Below are 13357 nucleotides of genomic sequence, written 5' to 3' on the forward strand. Positions count from 1 at the left end.
CTCTGTTCTTCCCTGGCAGCAGGCCTTGAACTGTCTTGGTCAATCTATATAATGCTGCATTCTTTGGAAGGTGCCTCCCTGTCCCAATGTACCAGTATGTCTAGCTGGGTCTAGTGCTCTTAGCCTGTGTTTGGCATCCAGCCTTTCTAAGAGAAACATCACTGTGGGACACCTATCTGTCTGTCTGCCTGTACTATCAGGAGGGCTCCTTCTCAGTCTGTGGGGTAGCTGTGGGTTTTCTCAACTCTAGCATCCAACCCTTGGACATGGTGTTATTGTAGCAATGTATATCTGAGTGAGTCTTCTTGGGAGGGTGGTGGAAAGTTTGAGACTCTTAGCAGTTGCTTGTGTGCATTGAGATTGGGGGCAGCCCACTCCAGAACATCCTGCTCTTTAGGGGAAGCTGCAGCAGTGAGCATTTTGAGTGGTCACTGTAGGTGTACACTGTGTACCTGCCAGTTTGGGGAACCTGTGCTGGAACCAGCCTGGTGATGCCATTCTTTTTTTTTTATTTTTAATTTCTTATTTTATTTGTTCTAATTAGTTGTACATGATAGTAGAATGCATTTATACATTTTGATAGATCATACATAAATGGAGTGTAATCTCTCATTTTTCTATCTGGTAATGCCATTCTTGGAAATGGTTAGTATGTTTCTCTTGGTGCCTTTGAGTGCATCCACCTAAAAGAGAAATAACCTCCTGTTAAGAAAACTTGTTGCCCTTCTAAATCAAAGTGAAGGATCTGAAAAACTGGCTCCTTCAACTTGTTTTCCATGACAGCTATTTTCTCCAATTCTGTGTACCCTGCTGTGTGAACGATGAACTGAATGATCGCATTTTAGGAATCTTTGGTTTAGCCTAAAGGTTTCAAAGTATCTTTGATGTTTAATTTTTTTTTTTTTAAATCTACACTTGGACATCACAAATGTTTCCCTAGCACTGATCATGAGCTGGGTGCTGACTTCCTTGGTGGGACCCTGTGGAGCAGGCATATCTTGGGTATAGTTTGTTCAGAGGTCAGCAATGCACAGAGCTCCTGTTGGTATCCAGGAGTCTGAAGGGGTTGGGGCGTGGAGACATCATAGATGCCATGGATGGGTGTGGGGCAGGCCTGAAGTGGGACTGTCAGAGGTCTTGGTGGGTGAGCTTGAGCCAGAGTCACCGTCTTTGCGAGGCTCAGATGGTCCTCTGGGAGGGTGGGCGTTGAGCTCTGCGGGGAACTGCTTGTCTCTGGTAGGAACTGTCCTGGTATGCTCACTGCCTTGGGCCTTAGACCTGTCTTCTGAGTCCCTACCCTTTGTTCCTAAATTTCTGAGGTGTCCAAGTGTCAGCCACTACACACACATACACCTTTTCCTCTCTCCCTCCTCAGGATAATGATGTGGGTGTACCTGATGTGGGAGGAGAGAGTGGCACTGTGAGGGAATAGATGGCAAGTGCAACTCTTGCATGAGGCCCTAACACTTGGGGCCCCCCTTGGCATTGAGGGGCCAGGGGTTACCCAAGACACCCAGGGCCTGCTTCCCCAGGTCTGTGAGATCCATTTCTTCACAAGTCAGAAACAGGAGGACTGGAGAATCCTCAGGTTCTCTTTCTTTCTTTCTTTCTTTCTTTCTTTCTGTTATTAAACTTGTTTTTATTTTATTTTTATTATGGGAAATTTAAACATACCCCAAAGTAGAGAGATGGGTACAGTGATTCCTTGAGTACTCTTCACCAGCTCCAGCAATGATCAACATTCTGCCAATCCTCTCTCAAATGATGCTAATTCTAAAACACTTATTAATTCAAAAACAGACAGCTAGCAAGCAATTAGGTTAATTTGCACAATGTTGCAAAAGCAGCCAGTGTTCAAAGAAAATGACAGTACATTTACCACCCAGCCATTGATGGACACCCACAGGCAGGACTGAAGGCCTATGGATGAGATGAGGGCCTGACCCCACCGACCAGACACCCAGGAGTCTGTGCAAAGCCCATGGCGGTCAGTGAATTTGTTATGTGACTGTGTCCACTGTGGTGTGGGGAGCAGTGTGCAGGATCAGACTCTTCTCTGGAGGTGGCCAAAGTGCTGTGTGCTAATGTGAGAAAGGACTTCCTGGACAGGCTTTGTGTCCTGTCTGCATGTGCCCTTCTGGCAGAGACTGGTCAGGGTCAGCCCACATTGGTTTCTGCATTCCTACCAGTGGTACAAATGCTGCCCAAGCTCTGTGTCCAAAGTGGGGGTAGCCCAGGCAGCTGCGGGTTGAAACCGGAGCAGGTTCAATGGTGAGGTTTGCATATTGAGTAGGGTAATGTTAATTGGGGATGCTACAAGATGAGAAAGGACTCCCCAGCCCAATCCAGGGATCAGGAGGTCGCTAAGTGAAGGAGGGAAACCTGCAGACAGGCTGCAGAAAGGGGAGAGGTGAATGTGATCTTCCTAGAACCATGTGCTGAATGCATGGTGGCATATGTGTAGTAGGGCACATACTCATGCATGTGCACAAACCTGAATACATGTGTGGAGCATGCCCCGCCCACGGACCAGGAGGCATGGTGGGCAGGAATGGGGTTAGCTGAGTTCTTGACAGCCTCCAGCATGCTAGGGATGTAGGACTCTGTCCAAAGGTATGAGCAGGGGGATCTGCTAGGATGACAGGAGGATCTGCTGTCAGGGAGACTCCAGTTGCATCCCAGTGTGAGTTGTGCTGGCAAGTGGTGGGTGGAGAGAAGCGGGTGGCCTGGGGCCCTCAGGCAGGAATTGGTGAAAGTGAGGAGATAGAGAGGGAGGTCAGGGGACTCACAGGTTCTGGACTGGGCAGTGGCACTTGCTACTGAATGTGGCACAGGGTAGGAGGTGTAGGTACCAGGAAGTGTGAGATGATGATGTCAGGTTGGGACAGGCCTTTGCCTCAGGGATTGTGGAACATCTTAGAGAGATCAGGGTCAGGGCCGCCCCAGGTGCTAGTGCAGTGACTCTGAGGGGTCTCCATCCAGTGGCTATCCATGTCTGATGGTTTGTCATCTCATGGCTGTTCTGGAGCGCTAGGTTTTCTGCAGGAAGCCCTGGGAAGGGAGTGCCCTCATCACACTGCACTTCCACATCTGTCAATGTGACTTGTCACCATGGAGCTGCTAAGATTGCTGCCAGGCTTCACCCTGATGTGTTTCTTTTTTATCTTACTTTTCTACATCTTGCTCTTTGAGAGGAAGCACTGTGCCCAGCCCACACTTAGGGAGTGGGGAGTTTACCTCCTGGAGGACGGAGTCCTTGTGGATGACTTGGAATGCACCCAGGGTTTGCCTGTTTGTCTCTGATCCTTTGTTCACGTTTTATTCATCGGTTGATTTCTATCAGTGTGGACTTGTGGATGTTTATTTTTTACTTTGGGTTGTAATCTAAAGCCACTTCATTTTGTTGCTCAGATTGTTCCAGATCTGGCTGCACAAAGCTCTTCCATCTGGCTCCTGTGTCCTCTAACACACCCCATCATTGTACGTGTGTGACTTTTTAAAAGCCTTTGCCTTACTTTGTGGCACTGCATGATGCTCCAGGTGCCTGTCATATGTTCTCTGCCCCAGCCCAAGAAAGGAACACTTCTTTCTTCTCTTGGAGATTTGTGTTAGACCATGATGTGGACCCTGGGTGTCCTCATTGCTCCTGGGGCATCTTTGCTTCTGACAGCAGACAGAGCTAGAAAATTCACACCCTTTGCATACTTTTGCAAATATTTGTGTTTGTGCCCATCCGTGTCTAAATTAAATTGAATATAAATTCATCCTGATGTCTCAGACTCTAACTTGCTCCCTCACAGACGACTCTAGCTTCCTCCCTCACCAGCCTGCAATACCCTCCCACAGTGAGGAGCTGGCTCTGGTGATGTTTTGAGCTTGTTGCTCAAGTGCATAGAAAGGTCCTGCTGTGCATGGGCCTCTCTCCTGGAACATAACTTGTGGAACCTCACTGAGCTGGTTCTTTGAGAATCCCTTCTTCCCCAGACTCTGCCTGCTAGGCAGGTCCCTTGAGGCTTCTGTGCTCATCTCTGCATGGGCTGGTTCACCCTGTTGTGATGCCAGCCAGCCTTGCATCCTGTTGGGATGATGACCAAACGTAGCATTCTTAAACTCTCACTGGCCTCTGCGAGGTGGGAGCTCTGCTTCAGGTGTTGGGTCTGCTCCCTCTCTGGGGCATTGTTGGGTGGGTTCTGGGGCCACTGCAGAGGAGCACACAGGCATCTCAGTGCCTGGGAGACCTGTCTTCTCTCCTGCACTCAGTGTGTCTGTCTGCAGAAAGGGATCAGTGATCAGTGGGACAGAGTGGGGTGGGGGATGTAAGGGAGGATGGGGAGCAGTTCCCAGTGCTTCCCCCATCCTCATAGACTCGCAGCAGAGTGACTTCTGTGCTACACACCGAGCTTCCATCTGTCTGGGTGGAGCTCATCAGGAATGTCTGTGACATCAGCTTACTCCTTGGTGGTTCACACAGAGCTTCCTGAGCACACCAGGCAGACGTTATATTATGGGTAGAACATGTGTGTGATGGTTAGACGGGGGACCAGAACCTAAGAAATGATTAGGGGAAAACTATAGCTGAAGAAGGAACAGGGCTCCATTGGAAGGAGAAGGCTGGGATGGTAGAGAGGGTGTCCACACTGAGACCAGCAGCTTGGGTCCTCTCTGCTCTGGGCTGCCATAGGGCCTCTGAGTACAGAGGTGGCATGCATACCACCTGGACCGGATTGCCTTTGAGGAAGGCCAGAATTGGGTCCACTGCTCCAGCAGTGACCAGTCAACAGGGTGGGAGCCAGTCTTCCTCTCCCTCCAGTCCAGCAACTGGTGAGGTCTTTTCCTTTGGGTCCACTTGGGGACCTGGGGGTGGTCTAAAACCGGTCAGTCATCCCAGTACACAAATGTGCCAGCGGTTATTCATGTGCCTGACTCCATTTTCCTGTAGTGTAACCTGAGCCCATTGTGTTCTAGGTGGAAACCATGGGAGAAAGGAAGCTTAGATGTTGACAAATTTCAAAAGGGAGGTTTTGTTCTTAATTATAGTTTTCATTAAGGGCTGGGATCTGCCTGCCTTTCACTTCCGTTAGAATGTGGGTGGTATGCCTTTGTGCAGGCCCTTCTGCTGGCCTTATCAGCTCACCTGATAGCTTGGCTCCTTTCTCTGGCCCTGGCCCTTTCCAGACCTCCATGGTGTCCGGCGACTGGCCAGTTCTCCCTTCAGCGTCCATCTGTTTCAACAGTTTGCTGCATTGTACTGAGAAATGCTGCTGCCTCTCAGGCTCCACCTGCCCTGGCCTCTCCATCTTCAGCCACTGCTGTTGTCTTCTGTTGGGGGCAAGGGGAGGGTGAGGCCATGGCCCTCTGGGGTCCTCTTGGTCATCTGCCTAGTGCCCTTGATGTCCATCCGAGTTTGCTTCAGGATCTGCAGCATCCCTGAAGTACTGTCCACCCAATGTTCCAACTCCAGGGCTCTTGGGGGCAGAACACAAGGCTGGAAGGATTAGCAAAGTGTGTTCTTGCACCAGGAGAGCAGACTGCCATGGAGCCATCTGTAGGAGTGCTAAGTGTGTAATCAGAAATGCTGGTCAGAACTTTACCTCTGAGGGTTTTATTACGACAGGGACAAATAGTGGAAACCATCAGGAATGCAACTGGAAGATCATGGCTATGTGAAAGAAAACATCCATTTGCAGCAGTATCTTGTGTTTGTTAACAATTCAGAGCACCTAACGAATTCTAAGATGCTCTCTGTCATGTTCATGGAAAAAATTGGGTCTAAATCTCAACTACTCTGTGATGAAGCTCAATAAAAAGTATGGAAAGAAAAGAGAAGTGGCTAATATTTAGATTGCAGTGAGACAGAAGTTGGGAGTTGCATGGATACGTTCAGGTCACAATGGCATGTCAGGGTCACAGTGGGATGTTTAGGTTACAGAGAAATGTTCAAAGTTGATTGGATATGTTCAAGTCACAATGAAATGTTCAGGTCACATGAAGATGTTCAGGGTCACATGAAGATGTTCAGGGTCACAGGCATAAGTCAAGTGATAGTGAGATGATCAGGATCATATGGAGATGTTCAAGGTCACAGTTAGATGTTCATGGTGGCATAGAGATGTCAGAGTTATAGTAAAATTTTCAGGTCACATTGAGATATTCAGGATCACAGTGTGATGTTCAGATTACAGAGAAATGTTCAAGATTGCATGGAGATATTCTGGTCAGAGCACTGCTTGGGGTCACAGGTTAATTTTCAAGGTCACATGGAAATGTTCAGAGTCACAGATGTTCAGGTCATGGTGAGATGTTCAGGGTCACTTTGTACTGTCAGGGTCATAATGGAGATTTCAGTGTCACCATGATGACGTTCAGGGACCTGGGAGGAACCATGTCATAGGGTGTTGCATTAGGCAACTTTTGATCATTCTGATAAAATACCTGAGAAAATTAACTTAGAGGAGGAAAGATTAATTTTGGCTCATGGTTTCAAAGGTTTCAGTGTATGGTCACTTGGCTCCATTGTTTCTGAGCCTATGGTGAGGCAGAACATCATGGTGGTAGGGTGTAGTGAAATAAAGCTGCTCATCTAATGGCAGTCAGGAAACCGAGACTGGAGCGGGGAGGCTGAAACTGTCAGAAAGGGGCTGGGGCACAAGGTATACCCTTCAAAGACCACCTCCTCCAACCAGACCCCACTTCCCAAAGTTTCCACCACCTCCCAATATGCCACAGGCTGGCAACCAAGTCTTTAACACGTGGCCTTTGGGAGACATTTTAGACCCAAACCATAGCAGATGTCTTTCCACCCTCTCTGACCCTCTCTCAAATACCACCTGCCTACTGTCCTGCTGGAGGAGGCTGTGATCAGGGTGTTGACATCCAGGAAGAACAACCAACTAACTCTGCATTGTATGGTGTTGAATGTTAGCCCCACGTGGTGAAGTGAACACGTGCCTCACTTCCCCGGAGGGTTGTGCTGTGCAAGGACCAGCTCTTGGGTGGCAGGGCGAGATTCTCGTAGAGGATGGCCATTCTGTGGGGCCTGTGGATTCTTATTTCTTGTCCTCTCTTCTGGTCACCTCTTTGAGAATGCTCTAATGTGTTTCTAGAGTGCATGTGACTGTTGACCATAGGACCGTATTTCCAGCCTTTGGACACATCATTTGAGGAGTAAAAGAGTAAATTGAAGCACAATAAAAATTTAAAGAGTTGCATCAGGTGCAAGTCATGAATTGGAAAACACTGAACCAATAGAGGTTTAATATTTTTTTCTTTTTGGTGTTGGGGGCCAAACTCAGGTCCTCGTGCATACTAGCTCAGTAGAGGGTTAATGTTCTGATAACAAAGCATTGAATTTAAGGGTGATTGAAGAAACAAAATAAAGGAATATTCTTGTGGCAGTTATACTGTTGCTTATTTGATCTATACCATTGGAAAGCTCCTCAAAGCTGTTTATTGACTACTTCTGTTGGTTGAGCCTATGTTCTATTTTCTTTTAGTATAGGTGTTCACATGAAACAGCTCAAGTTAAGGTTTGCCTGTGTTTGCAAATCAAGCCAAGGGTAAGGTCACTTATGAGGTCTGACTGTCTTTGTTGGCTCAGGGTGTCTTTAGGCCTGGTCCCCATTTTATTTTGCTTTAACAGAGGTTATCTCATACACCTCAAGTTCAAAGGTGCCCATGTCCTAAATCTGTCTTCTTTCTGTGGACCTGACCCTGTCTCAGCTGGCCCACCTGCTCCCTGGCCCAGCATCCTGTCAATCAGCTGCAGTTCTCCTTCCCTATAGCTCTTCCTACCCGATCAGGGCAACTTCCCTGTTTCTCTTGGGAGTTATCTTGGTGGACACCTGCTCCACGTGCCACTATGTTTGTGTTAAATTTGTTCTCTGTTTAATAGTGTGTGGCACACAGTCGCGTCTCAGGGTATTTGTGGCTAATCTGTAAGAAGCAGTGACATTTGGAAACTGTGATTTCTACTCCCTGGGGCGGAGGTAGAAATGCCAGGTTTAATCAGACATAGAAATTGTCCACTTTTGCAGCCGGGTGAGAGACCCTTGTTTCACACAGTGCTTATAAACTATGTTAGGTAGAGAGTGGGCATCCCCTGCCAGTGGGTAGGGCTGCCATCCTATGTATCATTTGAGAGGTGCCTCTATGGAGTGCAAGACTCGGGACAGACCACATGAGGCATCCTGCTGGGGCAGCCATCAAAGCTGTAGTGTGGGTTCCGAGCCCAGTCCTGAGTCCACTATGCCTGGGGTGTGATCGGGCAGGGAAGTCCTCTTTGCCATTGCCAGTTCCTGTGAAATTCCATTCTTAGTCCTGTAAGATCTCAACTAGAGCTGAATCAGGGCCAGGAAATCATACAAGCTGCATTCTTGGGGTCCTTTTTTAACCGAAGCACAGGGCATGCCTTTTGCACTGTCTATCATTGCAGGCCTTGGAGCTGGGCCCCTGCAGGATTCTCCTCAGCCGGGCCTTAAAGATCTGGGAGAATAGGAGATGGACCTTAGGATGCAGTTTCCTCATCTTGTGTTGGTATTTACCTCATGTCCAGATCAACATTCTGGATTTTATTTTTGTCAACTTGCTTTCCCTGAATCCTTCTAGAGCATTCCTTGCAGTCTTTGTGAACAGTCACTCTTCACATTTATGTTTTCTAGGTATATTACTTTTCTGGGGCTGTCATAACAGTGACACAGAGTAAGGTCTTAAATAACAGAAATTTGCTTTCTTACGGTCCTGGAGGCTGGAAGTAGAAGATCCATGTGTGGGCAGGGTTGGCTGCTTCTGAGACCTCTCCCCTTGGTATGTAAAATGGCATCTTCTCTCTGAGGCCTTCTCTGGGTCTTTGTCTTAATCTCTTTATAAGTTCACTAGTCAGATCAGATCAGGACCCACCCTAATGACCTCATCTTACCTTGGTTACCTCTTTAAAGACCCCAGCTCCAAATACCGTCACATTCTGAGATTCTACGGGCTAAGGCTTCAACGTAGGAATTTTGGCAGGGCAAAATTCAGCCCATAATGTTAGACTTGGATATCACTGAATTCTGTGACATGCTTTGGCCTGTGCCATCGGCCTGGATGGACAAAGTGTGTACTTCCTGCCCCTGATCAGCTCATAGCTTACTTCACGGTGTGTCTGGGCAGCACTGCAGAGGTCCCTGATGGCTGTGGTGGTTACGGGGCTAGCTGTGGGGTGTTAGGGAGTCTCTGCATGCTCCAAGGATGGCTTCCACATGCTGCATCTATGCTCTCCCTGCAGCTTGGCGCCAATGCCCTGCTCTTCGTGGGTGTGAACATGTATGGCGTCTTCGTGCGGATCCTGACTGAGCGCTCTCAGAGGAAGGCCTTTCTGCAGGCCCGGAGCTGCATCGAGGATCGGCTGCGGCTGGAGGATGAAAACGAGAAGCAGGTCAGTGGGAGCAGGTGGACCTACCCTTTGGCCTGTCCCTGTCCCTGTCCTGCCAGGCTGTGTGGGCTTCAGGAACCTGGGTCAGTCAGCCAACAGGAAGCAGCTGTGGTTATGGAGGAGAGGGAGCTCTCCACCTTTTTTTCTCCCTGGGCCTCAGTTTACCTCTTGATGACAGGGGCTACAATTCTTATTGTTAAGTTTGGCATATGGGGCTGTGGAGGAGACACCCTCCATATTTTATAGGAATCTAATGGATGGGTAGCCTGAACCTGCTGCTCCTACAGGGGCTGAGTTGCTTGGGAGCCATGGGATAGTGATTGGGGGTGGCATTTGGGTGCATTATCTCCCTGATGCAGCTGGGAACAGTTCACCTGGCCTTGGGAGGATGAACCTGGTCCTGGCCACACTCAAGTGAATGTGAATGTGCAGCTGGTCCTGAGCTGCTGGCCTGAGGAACCCCCTTGGCAAGGAGCTGAGGCATGTACCAACTCTGGCCTTGGCTGATTCCTGGGCATGCTGCCTTTCCTGGGGGTACTTGGGAGCTATACAGGAGTCTTGGTGGTCACAGTGGTAGGCTCCCTAGTATGACCTGAGCACCCTCCTTGGGACTCCTTACTATGGCCTGCTGAGGCAGCATGACTGTCACTCTGTTCTCAAGATTAAACAGGCTTGGGGAAGCTGCTCTTCAGTCCCACTCACCTCCTGTTGTTCAGCACTGTGTATTTTTGCATGGGGCTCTGCCCACAAGGTGGACCAGGTAAACATGACCCAAGTGACTCAGGGTGAGGTCTGGAGCATTATGGCTTCTGCACTGGGAGGATCCAGATTTCTCCCAGCTGGGGGCTCACAGACCCTCTGCATACCAGTGCTAATGTCTCAGGTGTGTGGTTGTCAAGGCAGCGGGAGAAGACAGCATCTAGTTCTCAACTGTATTCTACTTTTTTTGTAAATATTATTATACTTACTGTAAATTTAAATACATGCACAATCGTTTTTTTTTCATGTATATGCCTTGTAATGAAGCCTACTATTTCTGGTAATAGTTGAATATAATTGAGGAATAGATCACATGTACATTTAGATTGTGTGTTTGGACATGTGCATGGACCAATGTGTATATGTGTACATACATACTTGTGGATATGCATGTATGGATATGTGCACATTTTCCTTTGTACACATATGCACACATATGTCAATCTGACTGCGTGTTCATATGTCATGTGCATATCTATGCATGTCTGTATGTCTGTGTGGCTGCATGTGTGCGAGTACATTTATCTATGGGTTTGTGGGATCTGTGTACATGTATGTGTGTGTGTTATATACTATATGTGTGTGCATATGTGTGTAAATTGTGCATCTTCTGAGACTGTGTCCTGAGCATTTGGCCAGAGGTTCATCACACTGGTAGCAATGTCTTCTTGGTACTTTCTAAGAAATGCTTGACCCTGTTTTTATTTCCTCTGTGAGATTCCAGAAGTGAATCCTTAGAAACCCTGTTTTTCCCTTAAATGATATCCTCTGCAGTGCTGGAGAAAGCAGGCTCTTTTGTGGGTCATCCTTGTGTGTATTTCTGAACCATCCTTTTCTTTTTCTCTGATCCCCTGCCATCTCCTTTTCAATACCTTCCTTTCCTACTTCCTCTCTTTTGTCAATTTTCATTTCTTTCTGACTTTTGCTGCCTCTCCTACAGATGATCTTGCCTCCCAGTGTATTCTTTTTTTTATTAAAAAAAACTTCTCATACCCCTTTAAATCATTTTGTTTTTATTTATTTATTTTTAAATTAATTTTTTGATTAACATCTTAATCAAATATACTTATCAATGGAGTTCAGTGTGACATTTCAACATGTGCATGCAGCAGCGTTGATCGCATCAGGATAGTTAGCATTTCTCCTTCTTGTCACTTCTTTATGTTGGGAGCCTTTGAGTTACTCTCTACTAGGTCTTTGTAAAATGTATAGCAAGTTGTGAAATGTATTCACTCCACTGTGCTGTGGCACACCAGAACTTACCCCTTTTATCTAACTTTGTTTCAGTACCCATTGCCCAATCTCTGTCCATCCTCCCTGCCTCTGGTAATTACTCTGCTATGTTCAGGCTGACTTTTTTAGCTTTCACATATGAGAGAGATCATCCTGCAGTTGTCTTTCAAAAACGGCTGCCTCATTTCACTCAATGTCCATCCATTTTGCTGCAAATGACAGCATTTCATTCTTCTTTATAGCTCAGTAGTACTCCATTGTCCACATTTTCTTTATTCATTCATCTGTGGGTGGGCACCTAGGTTGATTCCATATCTTAGCTACTGTGAATAGTGCTGCAATAAACTCCTCTAGCCATTGCTGCTTGAGGGTGTAGCTTTGCTTGGTTTTCTAGCAGTCCTGGGAACAAGGGTTTATTTCTTAGCTCTACAGATGAGGAAGGCTAATCTCAGGCAGGAAATTTCAAAATGGTAAATGTCACCCAGTCCCTTTAATCCAGCTGAATGCCCTTCTTTTCAACGTTTTGTCTTTATGTGTATTCTTTTCTCACGTATTGTCATCTTGGCATATGGAATTTTATTTTCTACATGACCTCACAGTTTGCATAGGTGTACCCACTTGCATTATAAATGTGATTTGAATCAAGTTTCTTCTTCCCCTTAGTGCATATGCTCCAGTGTTCTCAGCTTCTGATATTTAGATGCCGTGCTTTCAAAACGTTTTTCTTCTTGCACATCTGTATTCATCTAGATTTGAAATATTCTTTCAGTTACATTGTTAGGTGAGTGATTATGACCTGCTGCTCTCCCAAGTTCCTGGGTGTTGCTCCTTTATATCTTTAAGAAGTAGTATCTGATTACACTGTCCTCCCTGGAATGCTAGTTCTCTGTGTGGGCCATGCCATCAGCAGCCTGAGGGAGCCTGTTAAAAATGCAGATATCACGCCCTTACCAGCCTGAGGGTGGGAAAGACAGGCCCAGGCCCAGGGAGGGTTGGGTTTTGGTGAGCAGCCAGCAGTGTTCTGTGTTGAGTCTGATTGTCTTTCCCATCCTCTTTCCCGCCTCCCATTCTCTCTCTCTCTCTCTCTCTCTCTCTCTCTCTCTCTCTCTCTCTGTTTCTGTCTCCCTGTCTCTGTTTCTTTGCATCTTTGTCTCTGTCTCTCCCTGTCTCTGCCCTTCTGTCTCCCTCTGTTTCTTCATATCCCTCTCTCTTTCTTTCTGTCTCCATCTCTGTGTTTCTGTCTCTCTCTCCCTGTCTCTGCTCCTGCATCTCTCTGTTTCTCTTTCTCTCTCTGTTTCTTCATACCCCTCTCTCTGAGTCTTTCTTCTTTTTGTCTCTCTCTCCCTATCTCTGCCTCTCCATTTCCTTCTCTTTGTCTCTGTCTCTCTTTCCCTGTCTCTGCCCCTGCATATCCCTGTGTTTCTCTCTCTGTTTCTTCATATCCTTCTCTCTCAGTCTCTCCCTGTCTGCATCTCTGTTTCTCTGTGTATCTCCCCCTCCCATCTCCCTATCCTGCTCTCTGTGTCTGTTTGTCTCTGTCTCTCTCTGTGTTGGACTGTGACCCCTCCTGCTCATCCTGTCCCTCTCATTACTGGTGCCATCCTTGCCACCTCCTGCTCATGGTCTGTATTTCTCTGTGAATTGTGCACTTGACTCTCATAGGAGCTGGGTACACAGCTCTTCCTATAACAGCGAGGTGACGCTCTGTCCACAGCCCTATGCTTCCCCAATCCATTTTGGCTTTTCTTTGTATGGAAATTCAATCCTTGGTGTTTATAGTTTCCTTCATGGTTTTCTCTGTTGCCTCAAAGTGGAACCCACCCTGCTTCTGGGAGGGTATCTGGGATTGCTCTTGGGTCCTGGAAGATCTAGGCAATGGATCCCAGTCCTGGGAGGGGTCTGTGTCTGTGCAGGAGGTGAGATGTAGGACAGAGTTCAGAGGGACTAGAAGGTGAG

The 13357-nt window shown here is 47.3% G+C and overlaps 1 protein-coding gene across 1 annotated transcript in view; it reads left to right on the forward strand.

Moving 5' to 3' along the window:
• The window catches only part of Adcy1 (adenylate cyclase 1), a 153748-nt gene that overhangs the window by 7781 nt on the left and 132610 nt on the right, over positions 1-13357 (forward strand). The window contains exon 2 of the mRNA XM_047560293.1: positions 9263-9412. Coding sequence (XP_047416249.1) covers positions 9263-9412 — 150 coding nt within the window. The remainder of the gene's footprint in view (positions 1-9262; positions 9413-13357) is intronic.

This window comes from Sciurus carolinensis, chromosome 8 (assembly GCF_902686445.1).
Source record: "Sciurus carolinensis chromosome 8, mSciCar1.2, whole genome shotgun sequence".
NCBI lineage: Eukaryota > Metazoa > Chordata > Mammalia > Rodentia > Sciuridae > Sciurus > Sciurus carolinensis.